The following is an 18,209-nucleotide window of genomic DNA, read 5'->3' as shown; positions in this document are numbered from 1 at the left end:
TGCATAAGTTGGAAGCCACGTATAGTGTGTCCGCGTATGGCGTAGGTGCACTGTACTGCTAATCTCCAAGAGTTCAGAATATCACTTTTAATAAACTCTAATTGTTACAGAGGATGCACGAACACCTGCAAGCACCTTGTATGTACTTCCATGGAGATTGGACACCCAAAGAATCTTCACTTAGAAACCTCTCCCTCATGAGTGGGAGATCTTCCAGCTTCCACATGTTGATTGAGGACTACTTCCATAAAACCACACTAGTTGTACAAGTCTGATGGGCATCTGGACATCAGCAACATCTGGAAGACCACAAGTTCCCCAGTCCTACTTCACCCGGAGCTATTTTCCATATTTCCCTCTACCTGCAGCCTCTATTTTAGGAGTTAATGGCAAAAAGGCTGATGACTGGGGATGCAATAAGCCTATGTGTCACTTAGGCAGACAACACTTTCCCTAATTCATTTACTCTGACACCCTTTCCCCCAAGCATCTCCTTAAGCTTCTAATAACACCATATTCAATCTCCTTCTCAATACATTCTTTATTTGATGTGTTCGAAACATGGAAATTGGAATAAGATAAGTTCTGTGGTAGCAATGAGAATCAGTAATTACTTTGTCGTTCTTGCTGCCGATAGCCTCCACGCCGCAGGTAGCCCCCTTCGTTTTTGCGGTAGCCATCCTTCTGGTCTATAGTGGGAGATAAGATATTATGAGGATCAGATCCATGGGGCCAAAATGTGGTCAGTAAAGTAGTCCAGTAATGTATTTTGTTGGGTAGATTATGGCAAAATGGGATAGGGACACAGAAACCAAAGTAAATAGTGATTGAGTGAACAGTGATGTTTTTGTTGGATCAGCTCATACTTTTTTATGAATCTAAACATTTGGGCTTTGAGAATTTTGGGAAAGGAGTGGAGACTATTATCTAATGTTTGGGTCTTATATGGAGGAGAGAATCTTTGAACTAAAAGAGATTTTAATCCTGCAAATGAAATGAGGAAAGCAGTTTTCAATTCCTGATAACTGAAAGCATCATCTGACTAGTGGAAATTGCTCAAAGGATTTTCAGATTTTATTCCATTCATGAGCAGAGCTTTCATTTTAAAAGAAAGGAAGGCTTATGGATTTACCATGCAAGCAGCAGCCACACCTGCCTCTCTTCAATTCTGTCTCCAAGTGGCCAATAACTGACAGAAGAGTGCAAAAGGGTGAAATGAATTGTTATCAAAACAGGTATCTGGAACTTCCACTCACCTCGGAAGTAGCCTCCATAGGTGCCTTGTTTCTGGTCAAAGACCCTCTCGTTATTCTCCACAAGGCTGCCCAGCTTCTCAGCCAACTGCAGTGCCAGGTTCTGTTGGGCAGTGGGCTCTGTCCGATGCATCACAACTGTCTGGGTTGGCTGGTCTAAGGAGGCCTGGGGAGGAGAGATTTGGAAAACTCAAACAAACCCACCAGCACAGGCAAATCAGCTATGTGTGTTCCAAAATTCCTAAAAGAAAGAAAAGCCCCTCTTGTGCTCATTAACTTAGATTTCTAGCTTGTCCATGGACTGTTTGCTCTGCTAAGGCTGCTAGAAAAACAACACTGATGAACATCTTTATTTTTTGGTCTGTGAAAGACCAACCCATTTTCTTGTCTTTCCACCTCCCCCTGTAAACCTCCCCATCTCTCTATATATCTTCACTAACCAGCACCATGTCTTGTACAAAAGGGTCTCATACCATCAGCTCTTCATTGATGATCATCTTGCTAATGATACTGTGCACTGTGGGTAGGTCCAATTCAAACATATCAGACAGGATCTCCATGCTAGAATAAAAGAGAGATTTTTAGAGGATGGGAGGAGAAAACAGGGAATAGAGAAGGTGCAATTCAGGTATCATAGGCTGCCAGATCAGCAACTACCAAGCAAAAAATGCACTGGGGAAATAGTGGTCCAAGAATGGATTTGCAGTAAGATATCTGACTGAAAGTGCACTGATCACAACAAATGAATTCGCTGAATAAAATAGCCATGCCAGTCGATTGTAGATGAGATGCTGAAACACCTGACTCAGCCACTCTTAGGCACTTGCAGTCACTAATCATCCATAAAACAGTCAAATTCTCATATTCCCAAGAAGCCAGTCTACTGGAAGAACCATCAGAATTAAAAGAGCAGCCTGCTCATCCCAGTCTCTGCATACCTGATGGAGTCATAGACACTGCTGTAAGTGAAGAGATAGGTTCGGAGAGACTCCTCCTGGATCTTACTGTTGGGAGAAAACAAGGGATGGATTTAAAGGCTCTGAAAGCCATATACATTCCACATCTCCTCCAGAACAGGCAACCATGAGCTAGATGGACCAAAAAGAAGGCCAATTCTTATGTTCACAGATACCACCCATATTTCCTTTCCCCATAAATTAATTTTTGATCATTTAGCTCCAGCTCCATGCTTAATTAACAGGATCTGAAGAACTCCTTCCTGTGTCCCATTCTCTCTCTTACCACTCCCCCCTGCAACAGTCTCCCTATAACTGACCGGACGAGCATGCTGCGCACTTTGTCAGCCTCAGGGAACAAGTCCCAAACTTTCCCATTCATTTTCTCATTGACAATGAAACGGTGACACGTTTTCCAGTCGCCCATCTTCATAGCCTTGGAAGCTGCTACGACATGCTCCCTCATGGACTCTGGGGGGCCTAAAGCATGGAGAATGGGAAGAGACGATGTCAAACTGGAAAAGATGTTCTTAAACACCCCTTAAACATTCTCCCACATGTACAGAAAAAGCCCAGAGTACTAAATAGTCATATATATAAAAATAAAAATTGTGTCTAGCCAAAAAAGGGAGGGCTAGAAGTATATGGAATAGTGATTGTTACCTAATTAGGAAAAATGCCAAAAGATTATCTATGGAACCCTGATAATCCTAGAAGCTGCATAGATCAGAAAAACAGCTCAGTGGGATTTCTGCTGTTTAGGAGGTCTGAAACTCCTCAAAGACTCAGTAGCTTTTTGAATTCTTTCATGAAGCTGTTTCGCTGTTTGAACAAAACAAACAAACAAACAGCTTCATTTATATACTGGTTCATAATGAACTAACAGTGTCTAAGTGGTTTACAAGTGTAAGCTAATTGCCCCCAACAAGCTGGGTACTCATTTTAGCGACCTCGGAAGGATGCAAGCCTGAGTCGAGCTTGAGCCCCCTTAGCTGGGATTGAACTTACAACCTTATGGTTCTGAGTGAGTGGCTGCAGTACAAGCATTTAACCACTGCGTCACCAGTGCTCTGTAGAGGTACCTGCCCCCTCACAATTTGCAAAATTATGCAAATGAACAAAGTGGCTTAAACTGCATAATACAACCTGTAAAGCAAGGCTCTGGCCAAGCATGGTTAGAACCAGCTAATCACAGCTTTGTGAGCATGGGCTATGGGAAGACAAATATAAAAACCAGAGGCTTGTCTTTAAAAAAGAGTTTAGACAGGGCCAGTTAGGAAGAAAAGAATGATGGAGATCTGCAAAGGGTTTTGGAAAGCTGAGAGTGAAGAAAAGTTCAGGGGAAAGTGTTCATTTGAAAATAGATGTTACATAAACGTCTGCATAATGGCAGACATTTATTTTATCTGTTATTTATTATTTATTTATTTACCGTATTTATACCCTGCTCTTCAGCCAAAAGGCTATATCTCCACTGCCTTTATTTTCTACATTTCTGTTTACATGTGTTAATAATTGACAAGGAAGACTGGTTACACATTATTACACAGAACAACCAATACAGCCACTTAACCAGAAAAGTGGTCACCTGGCAGCCTGAGCACCAGATCCAGTAAGGGATCTTAAAAGTAAAAGGGCAAGGTGAGTAACTTAAGAGTTGCCGGGTCAATCTGAACAGGATTTCCATCACACAATCATGTTATATAACTGAGCTTTTTTATATGCAGAAATGCACACTAGAAATACTGTACAGAGGATGTTATCTGCATCCAGAGGAAACGGGAGGTCCTTAAATCAAGCCTATGGCCACTGTGTCATTGTGACTCTTGACATAAAAAAAGTCAGTCTGGTCAGGTCTCAAAAGGAACATGGCAGTACAGCAATCTTCCCTAACATGGTACTCTCCAAATGAGTTTAAATGCAACCTCTATCATTCCCATCTAGCATGTGCAACGATGTCTGAAGGATCCTGGGTGGGAAATGGCTGGTGTATAGAGAATGGCCAGAACTGTAAGTTATGGATAAAAATGAGCTGTAATTCCAGTACTACTCACCAAGAAGAGGCTGGCGCTCGCCTACACGCAGCTGGTGGTGGAACTGCTTACTAATCATGCGCCGACGGGCATCAAACTCATGGGCAGCCATGTAGGGAATCTCAAGCAGCATGGCTGATACCAAGTAGACACATTCCAGGAGCTCCAAGTTGATGTGCATGTGGAAGGGGACCTGGCGACGCTTCTCGATCTTCTCCTGCTCCTGGTTGCGCTCCTGCATGCTGCGCATTAGCAAACCCTGCCCCAGCAGTTCCTTGGCTCTCCCACTCGACTGAATGTCCAGCAGTGCATTGTGAGCATCCTTGATCATGCCCTGGCGGAAAGCACAGATCCCCAGCTGCACCATCGTTCGGTTGTACAGGATCTGCAAAAAACCCAATAATTTTTAAGGGACTTGAGGTCTAATGGCAACCACCTTCACCAATGGACAATCTTCCTTCCTCCCTGGATTACTATAGTTAGTATCAAATAATCACTTCCACTCCAAATACATGCTTCTTGTAATTGTTTTTCCCTATCCGAGAGAGGTTGGAAGCATTATTTTTAAAGAGATGACTAACTTCCCAAATTCCCCAGCCTACATGGCCAAATTAACTTGGCCATTCTGAGTGTCACAGTCCAGAACAGTAATTTCTCCAAGCTGTGTTAGTAATAAAGATGGAAAAGATACACAGCTTTGATCTCATGGGCCATCATAAGATTTATTTATTTACTTTGCTTGATGTGAAAGGAAAGGGAATGCCCTTGCAATTCCAGATACAGAAGGGAACTACACTTATTGGCCAAGCTGGCTTTGATTTACAGCAAAATTCTGAATTAGAGACACCCTGCCAACACACCCTGCTATTAACAGCTCTGTTTGTATTTTGCAAACTCAGGGCCATGGCTTCCCTAACTGAGTCAATGTATCCGGAATGTGGTCTGAAACTAGAGTAGCAGATGGACTGTACTAGCAGTGTAACAGGACAGGGTCCTCCATTGCACTAGGGCTAAAATTATTGTAAAAGAAGCAAGGACAACACATCTCTGTCCTTGGAAGGGGCTCAAGAGAAATGGGGAGACTGCCATTGGTATCCCCCATAACCACCACCTGAAGCAATTTTCTCATTTCGAAATGGAGGTCAGGGAGAACCCCAATACTTTGGTTAACACTGTCTGACATCTTTTAATTTCCCAGTTCATCTCAGCTTTTTATACTAGCATCCTCCCCCCCCCCCCAAGAAGGCAGCAACTGTGAGCAGCAGTGAGTGTGACCAGATAGAGCAGAATGCTAGGAAAGAAAGTTTCGGACATCTGGCTGTCTCAACCACAAAGTATAATTTTCATTGGCTGTGCCCATCATCCTAATGCAGGCTGTATTCCATTTCATATCATACACCACCATAATCCACACAGGGCATTTTAGGATTTCTCGATTCTAAGTAGTCACTTGGAGCCACATACTCACTGCTCCTGGAAGGCCTGGCTTCATTCTATTATGCCTAAGCATCCCTGAAACTCCTTTCTGTTCCAGTTCCTGCTTTCTAACCTGCACTGGCGGGTCTGCATGCTGGATGTTGTCCTGCAGGTGACTCATGAGCATCAAATCCCGGGCCTGGTACCAGCGGTCATGCAAAGCATGGTGGTAAATGTGGCAGAGGATGGCACAGGTACGGATCCGATCTGTCCGGTCCTTGGCATAGATGAATTTGGAGAGACGCTCCATCAACACTGCTGAGTCTTCAGCTTCATTCTCAGCCTGGTCTTGTTCCGACTGTGGAGAAACAAGCAATGCAATGTGAAGAAACAAGGGATGGTCCCCATCCCCATGCATGCAATTACAGCTGGCCTTCCATGTCCACGGATTCTGTATCCAAGGATTCAACCATCCACAGTTCGAACATACTTTCAAAAATTTGAATTCCAAAAAGCAACCCCTGTTTTTACCATTTTATGCAAGGGAAAGCATTTTACTATACCATTGTATTTAATGGGACCTGAGCATGCATGGATTTTGGTATTCATGGGAGGTCCTGGAACCAAACTCCAATGGATACTAAAAGCCCACTGTATTTCATTCAACACTGCTGAGTCTTCTTAGCCCAGTACCTGCTCAATATACCAGACTGAACTCTCATCACCTCAAGTTGCACTAGCTCGGGATGATGGTGTAGTGAAACATACAGGAGAATGCTAGATATGGGAGATCTGGCTTAGTACATCAACTGTTCCCCAATGTTTGCTATGTTTCTCTGTTAATACAATACTAAAGCAATGTCTACCAAAAAAAAAAAAAAAAAAAAAATTCTGATAGGCTTAACCATCTAAATATTGTAAACCAAGATCTGATGAGAACTTTAATTCTTTGAAAATGGATTAAGACATATTGTGAAGGATTCCTGACAACCTCATCTACTTAGTTCCAGGGTCCTTTGAAAGAAGTCACAGTAGAAGAAGGCCAGTTTACATCTATACTGATAAATGAGAACTTGTGTTGGTCTAAACATCTGCACTGAAGGCTTATGCAACTTGATATGGATACTAAAGAGACCATAAGGTATGCACTTTGGCATTGTTTTCAAAATGAATTTTAATTAGTTGACACAACTTGAAGGCACACAATAAAAAATATGTATGTAACTTGTAATACAATCTTCAGTCACAGGGTGGCAGACTTCTATAATAATGCTTAAAAACAAAATTGTAGCCTAGCCTAGAATATTCAACTCTTCAGAGGGCTTGTAGGCAGCTCAGCAGTAGAGTATGTATTTTGCATGCAGACAGGTTCAATCCTTAACATCTACAGTCAGGATCACAAATCAAGCAACTAAGAAAACCATCAGGCTAAGGATCCTAGAAAGAACTACTACCAGTAAGAATAAACAAATATCGGACTAGATGGACTGATATCCAGAATAATGCAGATTCCTACAAGGTCTCCAATTTACAGCCTGATTGATGAGACTATTTATGAAGTCACACTCTCCACACAAGCTCCACAGCTATAAATGATAGCATTGACACTATTATGCAAAATCTGGCTCCTGCCAGAGCTAGAGGTAAAGAAATTTCACTATCTGAGAAGCTGATCTACCTTGCTATCGCCTGCTGGACCCTGCTGCCGCTGGTGAGCCTTGTAGTCAAATTTGTAGTAGGTGTGAAGGATGCAGCGGAGGTAGATGCGGCATATCTCCTCTGTGGTCCCCTTGTCCTGAAGATATGTTTGGACACGTTCTATGATTTTACAGACTCGGGCCTCATCCTTTAGGTGGTCCACATACTCTGGTGGAAAGATAGCATGCATTTACAGACATCCATACAAGCAGGGCTGGTGGTATTCCCTCTGACAGGCACAATTCTGAGCAACATCCGTTTTTGCTCTAGTCTTGATGGTGATGGCAGGAAGCCAGGCAAACATTTCTAGTTCTTATGAATGCAGAGTTAAAGCATGAAAACATGCAGTCCACTAGCAGATGCAGCTTTCATCCAATCCCAACATTCTTCACTCAAAGACCTACTTTCCTATGATATATCCACACTCACCTTGGGAATGGGGGTCTGTGTTCTGCATGATCTTTACGAATTCCTCATCCATTCGCTCCACCAGAGTCAGAATGCAGCCTCGCACACGATATGGCTGGCCAAGTGAACACATAAATGAACACAGGGTCAAAATATTTAGCCACAGACCAGTTTCACTCAACCTGCTGCCATTTGGGTGTACAGGAATACAACTTCCATTACTCACAATCATTAGCCATACTGTCTATAGTTGATGGGAACTATAGTCCAACAAATCTGAGAAGTGCCAGACTGAGGAAGAACAGTACAGTGCTCAGCGTATAATATCCTGTCCTACCCAGCAGCACTCACCTGTTCACTATTGGACAAGTTCTCTGAGTCTTCTGCAATGTTCTCACCAATAAAGATGTTGGGTTGAGCAAAGAGGATGTCCAGTAGCTCATCAATACAATCCAGGCATTTCTTCCACATCTCCGGCTGTATGTGAAGGTAGAAGAATGGTAAATAGACAATCACTAACGTCCCAGGTATTTTGGGGAGGGAACCATTTGACCTTCCAAGTCGTACAGGAGGAAAAGGGAAATTGTTGGTCCTCTGGATGATTTGATTTGGAATTTCCATAATCCCTATTGATCACAGGGATTTTAAGAATTGTAATGTTAAAAAAGACTAGAGAGCCAAAAGTTTACCATTCCTGCCCTAAACTAACACAAGAGAGTACTGAAAGGCCTGCCCTCCCACACGAAAAAAGCGCCCTTCTTTCCTTCTAGTTCTTGCCTTCATATATGTAGCCAAGTTGGGGTTGTAATCATACAATGAAGCAACAATGTTGAACTTGATTTTCACATCGATAGCAACACCCAGGTTATTTTCTGCTGCAATTCCAACCAAGAGCTGCAGAAGATCAATCTGTGCTGCTCTGTGAAGAGAAGAATGAAGAAGAATACGGTGTGACTATGTATTGGTAGGATCAGATGTGCTTTACAGACTGTGCACTGCCCTGTACTGAATTCTCTTAAACCACATGGAAATTTTAACTTCCCCTGGAATTAGCTAGCAAGAAAAAGACCTGAAACCCTGTGTGAGATGGTGTTGGGAATGAACTCTCCATAAGTTTGTGGAGAACTGCTGCCAGTCAGATGTGAAAGTGGTGGACCAGACAGACAAATAATCTGACTAAGCATAAAGATGCTATCTCTTTCATGCTGCCAAAGCAAAGTAGCAATTGCTTGAATACTCATTTATGGCTGTTTTACAGGAGTTAATGTGGGGTACAAAATAATTTAAACAAACCCTACTTAGAAAACCTACTACTCTTGTGGCCACTGTTTCTTTTCTTTTGCTCCTAGTGTCCGTGTGGTGCCCATAGTACCATAAAGGAGGACAACACCAGTATTAAACCCAATTTACGTAATTTTTTGTAGCTCCTTCTGAGATTTTCTTCTTTTAATGGTAGTACAGTTCCACAAAGAGTCAACAAGAAAGTTGCATCTCTGTGAAGGTAAATACTTCAATGCTTGCCCTTTCTTGCCATACAAAAACCATTGTCTCTTGTCTTACCTATCAGTGCCTTTCTTCCCACGGGCCTGCAGGATCTCATTGAGTTTCTTCACAACTACAGCATGATTGATCTCTGTGCCTTTAGCAAACATCTTGGGCTTCTCCTGTAGAAATAAAAGCTAGATAAGCTGAAGCAATACTTGGGGAAGGGAGAGAAGAAAAAGGCTGCTGACATCTTCCTATTCATTCCCTCTAGTTGCCAGTACAGAGGGTAAGAACCTCACCTTGACCAGTGGGACACCTCCTTTGACCTTCTCCCACTCTCCGCCTTCATTGTCATCTTCATCGTCTTCATATTTCTTGGATTTGCGGTCTTGCTTTTTCTTTGCCTTCTCTTCTCTCTTCTTCTCTAGAACTTTCTTGTCCTCTTCAGTGCCAGTTCTGGTTAAGAAGGAATACACAGACAGCTCTTTTCTCTCTAAGAATCTGAAGCTCTGAGCTGCTGGAATTACTCAAGCAAAGTAACCTTAATTGCTGATCAAAACTTGCATTTCTTAAATCCAGGCTTACAAAAATCTGAAGACACATCAAATTACCAAAGTCAAATAAAAACATTTGCATCCAACTGAAATTCCCTCAGTATATAATGTGGAGTGGACAAAGTCTGGCCCACAAAGGCAATTTTGCAGCCCTCATACCTTCCAGGCTGTGCTTCTACTGGACAAGGAAAGGATCTCCTAAAAGTATCAAGAAGTGGAATTTTTCCTTTGACTCAATGTTTCAGGGACCTCAAAAGTTTACAAACTTGTAAAAATTACAAGTTAGGAGACTTCTATGCATTGTTTTGCATTTTTGGAAGTCTAGATGGCCCCCAGAGACCTCCTGAATAAAAAACTGATCCCGATCCTCCCAGCTGCCAACCCCTGATCTCAAAGTAATCCGAGAGGAATTGGCTTTCTAATACAGAATAAATTTGCCAAAGACCAAATGATGCCCCAAGCAGAGCCACAGGTGCACATCTGCTTAACTGGTCATCAGCTAGACAAGAAGTAATCTCTACTGCACTTAAGATTCCATTTTCTCATTACTGCCTAGGCCTCAAAACATCCAGCACTTTGATGGTCAGTTAATTCAATATTGTTCACTAACACAGCACAGTGACTGAATGTCACAACCAGATGCCAGACTCTCTAAGCATCAAACACCAAAATGATCAACTAGCTCTCTTAATAATTCAGCACCACAAACAGAACTTGGTAATGCTACTTTTTCTCCCAATTTCTTGGGAGATTCTAGGAGTTATAGTCCAAAACTACCCAGATAATTTAATGGCTGTAGAGAATAAATTAACAATAGGTTAAAATATTAGTATATTGATTTAATTGTGAAGAATAATGTTCTATTTTATTTGCTCATTTAAACACAGTTAAATAAGCTGAAAAACATAAAATCAGTGAAGTAGAGATCATAGACAAAGGGGCAAAACAGACGGTCAAAATAATCAGGTTTCCGGCCGGCTTTGAGACAGAGCATTTAGACAACGCATGGTTTGAAACTGGCTGGAAAGCGTGCCCGAGCCACGCTATGGGGAGAAGAGCCAGACTATAAAGGATCTGGATTTTTCCACTTTCCCCTGGAAAGTGTGCACCTTTACATGTACGTATAAATGCGCTGACACCAGGGTGGCTCTAAAGGGGTTCTCTTTCTAAACCCTAACCCTAATTGTGCATGTAAACAGCCCATTGCAGGAGTGCATTTAAAAGGGATGGAGCTGTCGTACCCATGTGGTTAGGGTTGCAATGCCCAAAAGAGAAATAGTGACACCTCTCACAGAAATGAGTACAATATACACAAAACAGTCAAAGAGGGGACATGGAGTGAAGGGGGAGTTAAGGGGGGCATGACTGTACCTTGCTGGCATCTGCATGGACACACCTCTGCTCTGATACCATATCCTGGTGAAGCGCTGCACATGCAAATGTGTGCAGGTTCAGAGGGACAGCCATCCAATGGGATGGCCGTCCTTGACAGTTCACTCCTGTGAAGGTGTGAAAAGATGGTGGGGGAAACAGTAAAAAATAAAATAAAATAAAATAAAATAAAATAAAAAAATAAAAATAAAAATAGCCAGCAGCACTGCTTGAAGCCTTGCCATGTTGTCAAGAAATGTGCACTCCAGCTGCCTTGGGAGCAGGTGATGCAGTTGGTGGAGTTTCAACTGGCTTCAGAAAAGGCAACTTTTTCCTGCCTGTCTGTTTTGCCCCAAAGATTGTAATTATGGAAAGGAAGTAAAATGTAAATACTGTACTAAAATCAACTCTGAGGAGATGTAGGAAGTCAAATGTTTTAAGCATATAATAAGTTATTGCTTCTTAATTTTTTTTGTATAACGTTGAAGATTGTATCTATTATAGATAGCTATATAATATAGAATTATAGATAATCACTGCACCAACATGGGTATTTCTCACCCTGTTTAATAGAGACTGTTCCCTCCCCTCCAGCTTACTTTTTAAGGAACTTAGAAGCCAGAGAAGTATATTTGCCCTCATCTTCATCTGATTCAGAATCTGATTCTGAATCTGATGAGCCCCAGTCTTCATCATCATCAGAATCTTCCTCATCCTCATCTTCATCCTAGCAGGGCAAAGATAAAATTATACAACAGCAAGCTACATGACAAGATGTTTCATACCCAAATTCAGTTTAGGAAGGTCTTAAGGCAGTAAAGTCCACAGACCAGTCACAATCCACCTTTGCTGACCTGTGTTTCATGGGAAATCTGTCCTTATAGACAATGATTCTGTGAAAGGTTTTCCAAATTCTCAATTCTTAAAACAAAGTCATTTAGTTGTAATAGTTTTCTCAACTCAACTCAATTGACCCCTTGAACTGTCTGATACTCAGATCCATAGAAGATACTTAAAGGAAAGCCAACACTAAAAAAAGGAGACATTCCACTTCCCAGAATTCTCACCTCCATCTTTTTGAGGAATTTGGCACGCCCCTCACCTACTCCCTCCTTTTTCTTCAGGAAAGCTGCTGCACTCATTCCCTCATCATCATCTTCACCTGAAGAGGAAGATCCTGTACCCAGAAAGCCAGGGCGAAGAAAAAAATAATTGAGAGTGCAGATTTTACACACCAAAATGAAAAGGTTTGTCTAGAAGGGAAAGACTTCCATCATTACTAGCTGCTCTTGCATCATCACTCACCCTCTGAATCATCACTTTTCTTGTCCTCATCTTCATCAGCTGACTGCTCAGGGTTCTGGGAAGGAAGGAGAGAAACTATGGATGTGATGCACACCAAATGTTACAGCTTATTAATGGGATCAGTCAGGAAGACAGTTTTAAAAAACTGCAGCTAGTGCAAAATATGATGGCTGAATTGCATTCTAGTGTGTCTTTTCTTGACATGGGATGTTTTCATTTTTAAGATGGTTTTAAAGTTTTGAACTGCCTGCCTAAGAATTCTTGGAGCTAAAATGGAACTGAGAAATAGTTTCATAAACATAAGTAACACAAGGGGAGACTTTTCAAATTTTTCACAAGCTCGCTTTTTCTAACCCTCCCTCTGGTTCTAATTCTCAGCATTAGCACAGTGGGTAAAGTCAATGAACTATCCCCATTTTCTAAGGATTCAGTCCCCTTTCCATATGGAAGATAACGCTCAGGTGCTTCCCTTGAATGCCTTCTACACCACAAAAGGTCAATACCTGGCGGTAAGCTGTGATTTGGGTCTCATAATCCCGGTTGTACTTCCGGATCTTCTGGCGGAGGGTGCTCAGTGCTTTGGCGTTGTTTTTGTTCATTTTCTTCTTGCCTTCTTTGTCCTCCCATAACTATGAAAAGGGAGAAGTGAAAGGAAACAGGATTACAGACAGTGCATGACCACCTCTTCCACACACTGAAAGTGCCTCTGTACTCCTGTGGGGTGAGGTGAGAAAAGTGTGGCGTGTGAACCTCCAAGCCTATTTTATTCCCCACTTCTTCCAATACCTCAAGAACTCCTAGACCTACCCAGATTAGTTTTCTGAGATGAAAATTTCCATCCAAAATTGGTAGGAGTAGTGTTATGCCTTAAATACCAGAATCTTACAAAACAAAAACGAACCTTGGAACTGAAGTGACTTGCTGCCACTTCTGGGCTCAAAAATGTCTCTCACCTCCTCTTAGTCAGCCATGTAACATAAAATGGCCATTTTGTTCGCTGGCTTATCCCTTGAGATCCAATAAATTCCTGTGGGATCTGCTTGCCTCCTTCTCACCACTGAGGTGCTGCACGAGGTAACAGAATACTGCAGCAGTGAGAATATCATGACAGTGATCTCTGTTCAAGTTTCTATGAAATGATTGGAGCTTGTTACATTCTCAGCCTAACCTACCTCACAGTGTTGTTGTGAAAATAAAATGGGAATGGACAATATGATGTCTGTGTGCCTTCAAGTGGCTTGTTGGCTTATAGCATCTCCACTAATTTCATAGGGTTTTCTTAGGCAAGGAATACTCAAGAGGTGGTTTTGCCAGTTCCTTCCTTCGTCTGAAGGGGAGAGTGGCAATTATTTTTCCCAACATACTGTGATAGGTATCATATATGTGGCCATTGGCTACCATTGATTCCTTCCTGGAAACTCACCTGGCACTGGTAGCCAAAGGGTCATGAACTGGCACTGTCCAAGGACCACCATTTTGCGTAGCATTGATTCAGATCATCAGAAAATTACAATTCTCGTGTACACTGTATCAGGTAAGCATTATTCTTAATCAACATGGGGATCCTGGGTGTTGTAGTGCAAACATATAATGATTCCAAACTCTGACAGAGAGTGGATTATATTTTAAACTATTTTAACACTGTTTGTTCAATTACTGTTTTTTAACGTATGCATTATTCATTGTTTTAATGAAGGCTGTGAGCCACCTTGGGTCCCATGTTGGGAGAAAGGGAAGATTTAAATTTTTAAAAAAGTCTTAATAAATATATTTTGAGTCAATTTGCACAAGATTGTGATATAAAGTTCCACAAATATACCAACTGGACAATTTTATGTGTCCATCAGGCTACAAATTATAATAATGATGATAGTAGTAATACTACTACTACTAATAATAATAATTTTATTTCTTATCCATCTTTCCCCAGGGCTCAAATTGGGTAACAACATTGATTAAAACACACAAAACTATTTTAACACATTAAATTGAAATGCATAAAGCATATTAAATTATCCAAATTATGAACTTTGGTTTTGGTTCAGTACATTTTGCATACATCAGAAGCTAAAACTCTGTAGCTGCCAGTTCCACCATCAAATACCTCATTAAGGTAATCCTCCAGGTCTGCCAGGATGCGAATGTAGAACCGAGGTACCCCCTCCTTGTCAACAATGCTCTTGGCTTTTCCATAAGCCTTGCCCAGCAATTCAAATTCCTCCAGGCATTTGGTAACATCCCGAATCTTCATGGCATTCCGAATTGTTTTGATCAAGTTGGTAAGCTCCTCAAATCTAGCACAAGGGAAAAAGGAAAAGGAAGGAAGGTTAAACCTCAGTGTGGGAAAAGAGGTACATTTAGGACAGTCCAAGGCAAATGCAGCAGCAATGCCTTTTTGCAAACAAGCCAAAGGAAAGCAGCCACCAAAATGCTGTTCCAAATATTTTCCAAATATCCCAACCATTTGCCCCAGTCCTCTGGTAGCCAGAGATGCCCTCATCCCCTATCAAAGTTACCAACCTTTTATCCTTTGCACTGCGCACAACTCTCTTTGTATCTTCCTCATCTTCACTCAACAGCAGAGGCCTGCAAGAAAGCAAAAGAAATGTAGAATTTTGCAATCCTTATAATCAATGATTAGGGTAGCAGTGGGAAACACGGTGACTGTTTTCCAGATATTTTTGTCTAAGCTGCCATTATCCCCAACCACTAACTGTGCAGTTTGGCACTGATAGAAACTGTTATCCAAAACATCTGTAGGGCTTTAAGTGTTCATTCCTGTCATACTTGCCAAAACATGTCCAAGACAAATATATGCATTAGGAAGGAATACTTGTAGAGGAAGAAAAAATGTTTAGAGGAGGGAAAACAAGATGAGAAGAGGGTCTACAGGGGTGTTCAGTTCTTATTCCTACTGCTGCTTAATGTACTAGGCCAAGTCTAAGACAGGGTTAGGAAATCCACAACCTACTAATGTTATTGGACTTTAATTTTGTACCTAGTGGTAAGGGATTATGGGAACAGTATTTCATTAAAATCTGGAAGATCATAGGTTTTCCTGCTTTGGTCTATGGCATTCAAATAGAGCATATTCTTTTTCCTAGAGAAATTGTGGATGAGAATGGAGGTCAATAAAAGAAGTGAAAAATTATTTTGTTCATTCCCACCTTTGCCTACTTTTGCAGGCTAATAGCAGAGGGAAAAGAACAAACATGGCACAGTGAATGTTATTCCATATGACTATTTTATTTTTTATTTATTTAGGTATTTATATCCTGCCCTTCAGCCCTAATGGCTCTCAGGGCAGCTTACAATATTATTTTTAATCAGACAGTTCCCTGCCCTCAGGCTTACAATCTAAAAGACATGAAACAAAAGGAGAAGGGAATGATAGAGGGAAAGGGGAAGTGTAACATAACAAGGAAGAGGAAAAAGGTACTTGACAAATTGAGGCAAAAACCATTGGGAGCATTGAGCACAGCAATGCCTAGGGATCTGAGATTGGCATGGTGTAGGGACTCTGGACAAAACTAAGGAACAAAAATGATAGGCTGTGGTCCTTAATTCCCTTTTCTGACTTTTAAATCTGAAGAACACTTCTCTTCCCTTCCCTCCACCAATACCACTCCCTCTTACTGTTTGGCTCAAGTCAATTCCTAGGAATTTCTGATCTCTCTTTTCTCTCGAAATCCTCCCTGTCCCCAACCATACTTACTGTTTCCCATAATTGCCTCCAACAGGCTTGGCTACTAGCTCATCTCCCGAGAGCGATGATTCTGACTCACTGTCTGAGCCAGTGGTAAAGAAACGCGACATAGTAGCAGTGGCTGCGACTGGTTACCCGCCACTCCTGATTCTGGATGGCAAGGATTAAAAAAAAAACAGTTCTTCAGTAAGCTTAATGACTGTTTCAAATAGAGACAGAACAAATAACCAGAAAGCACATATTGACAGTAAAGGAATACAATTATTTATTTATATATATATATAGGCAAACCTCCACTGAACAAATCTTGCCAGGAAAACCCCATGATAGGGTTGCCTTAAGATCGCCATAATTAAGTGATGAATTTTAAATCTGGATCGTTTTAGAACAATGGTCCCCAAACTGTGCCCTTTAAGAGATTTTGAACTTCAGCTCCCAGAAGCCTCAGCCTTTGACTTCACAATAAATTATCATCACTCCCTACTGGTTATCCAACAACTTCGTTTCTTCCTCTCTCAATTGCTTTCACTAATGGTTTTAATGATTTATTTTATATTTTATCATTGTTATATTTATATATTTTGTTACATATGTAAGGAATGGGGAAGGGGAATTATTTATATTGTATTGTATTAGAGTTGTATTGTATTTCATGTGTGCATCGGTTTTTATTATTGTATTACTGTATTGTATTGTGTTTGTAAGTTGCCTCGATCCTACGGGAAGAGGCGGGATATAAATAAAAAATTATTATTATTTATCATCATAATCATCTTATTATTATTATTATCTTTAATAAATATATTATTATTTTTCCTAATTATTATAAATATTATTATATTAATTATTATTATCATCTTATTATTAACTTCTTTAATACATTTATTATTATTTCTTATTATTATTATTATTATATTCTTATTTTTATTATTATATTATTAATTTCTAAATACACTGTATTATTCTTACTATTATTATTATTACTACTTGTTATTTATTTCTTAAATATTATTATTATTATTGCTATTATTATTATTATTTACCCGCCTCTCCCCACGCATCAAGCAGGGATAAACAACAAATAAACAATGCATAACGCCAATTAAAACACACTTAATAACAATAACATGCAACAATAACAATAACAATAACAATTAGTCAGAAACTAACTTACAGGCATAGAGCAACAACCACAATGGCTCAAAAGCAGGGTATAAATAGTCTAAAGGAATATAAAATGAAACAATTCCCCTCTTTCCCCCTTCAGATGTGCTGACTACAACCCCCATCATCCCCACCCAGAGGGAAAAGGGACAACTATTCTTCAACTGGAAGACTCTATAGTCAAAAGCCCAGCAGCCTCTCCTCCTTCTGGCACCGCCATCCTTTCCCTCCTTCTTCCCTAAATCAACTCAGACAACCATCATCTCACCTTTTTCCACGCGCTCAACTCAGCCGAGGCCTAAGGAAAGGAAAGAAGCCTGCCTCGCCGTAGAGCTACTGCGCACGCGCGAAGCGAAAGTGACGCCAATGCGGACGCGAAAGAGAGCGCACGCCTCACGACCACTTCCGGTCTTTTCGCTTCCGCCATAGAGTTGCACCCGCTAGAGCGACGGGTTTAAATAAATAAATAAATAAATAACAAATAAAACCAGAAATTCAGTTTGTCTATGGCTGCATTCACACACAACAAACTCCAACTCCCAGAATTCCATAGCCATGAGCCAGAAAGAGTTAAAGCGGTGCCAAACCGGGTTATTTCTCCAGTGTGTGTATAAATTCATATGCCTCGGTTTCCAAGCTTTGGTCCTCCAGATTTTTTTTTGGACTTCAACGCCCAGAATTCTTGGCTGTTGTTGACCAAGCTTGGCGGGGGCTTCTGGGATTTGTAGTCCAAAACAAGGAGAAGCAAAATTTGGGAATGACTGCTTCATGGCTTTTTTTAAAAAAAGAAAATCCTAACGAAAAGCATGATGGGAGTTGTATGCCAAAGAATATAGTGCCTTAACCAAACGTCCTCCTTT

At 41.0% G+C, this 18,209-nt stretch overlaps 1 protein-coding gene across 1 annotated transcript; it reads right to left on the bottom strand.

The window, feature by feature from the left end:
• Positions 1-521: 521 nt before the first annotated feature.
• Positions 522-17,760, bottom strand: LOC121934990 (eukaryotic translation initiation factor 3 subunit C). Its single transcript, XM_042475959.1, has 21 exons — positions 17,618-17,760; positions 16,195-16,335; positions 15,000-15,065; positions 14,584-14,773; positions 12,983-13,108; positions 12,480-12,534; positions 12,242-12,351; positions 11,774-11,901; positions 9,549-9,705; positions 9,325-9,428; positions 8,542-8,683; positions 8,116-8,241; positions 7,786-7,879; positions 7,337-7,524; positions 5,792-6,016; positions 4,264-4,627; positions 2,530-2,689; positions 2,192-2,257; positions 1,727-1,814; positions 1,257-1,419; positions 522-689 (listed from the first exon to the last, which is right to left on the bottom strand). Exons 2-21 carry the CDS (start codon positions 16,293-16,295, stop codon positions 604-606), a joined length of 2,739 nt encoding a protein of 912 aa, XP_042331893.1. The 5' UTR covers positions 16,296-16,335; positions 17,618-17,760; the 3' UTR covers positions 522-603.
• Positions 17,761-18,209: the final 449 nt, after the last annotated feature.

This window comes from Sceloporus undulatus, chromosome 6 (genome assembly GCF_019175285.1).
Source record: "Sceloporus undulatus isolate JIND9_A2432 ecotype Alabama chromosome 6, SceUnd_v1.1, whole genome shotgun sequence".
Lineage (NCBI taxonomy): Eukaryota > Metazoa > Chordata > Lepidosauria > Squamata > Phrynosomatidae > Sceloporus > Sceloporus undulatus.
The sequence above is the reverse complement of the archived record's forward strand: the minus strand, read 5'-3'. Positions and strand labels throughout refer to the sequence as shown.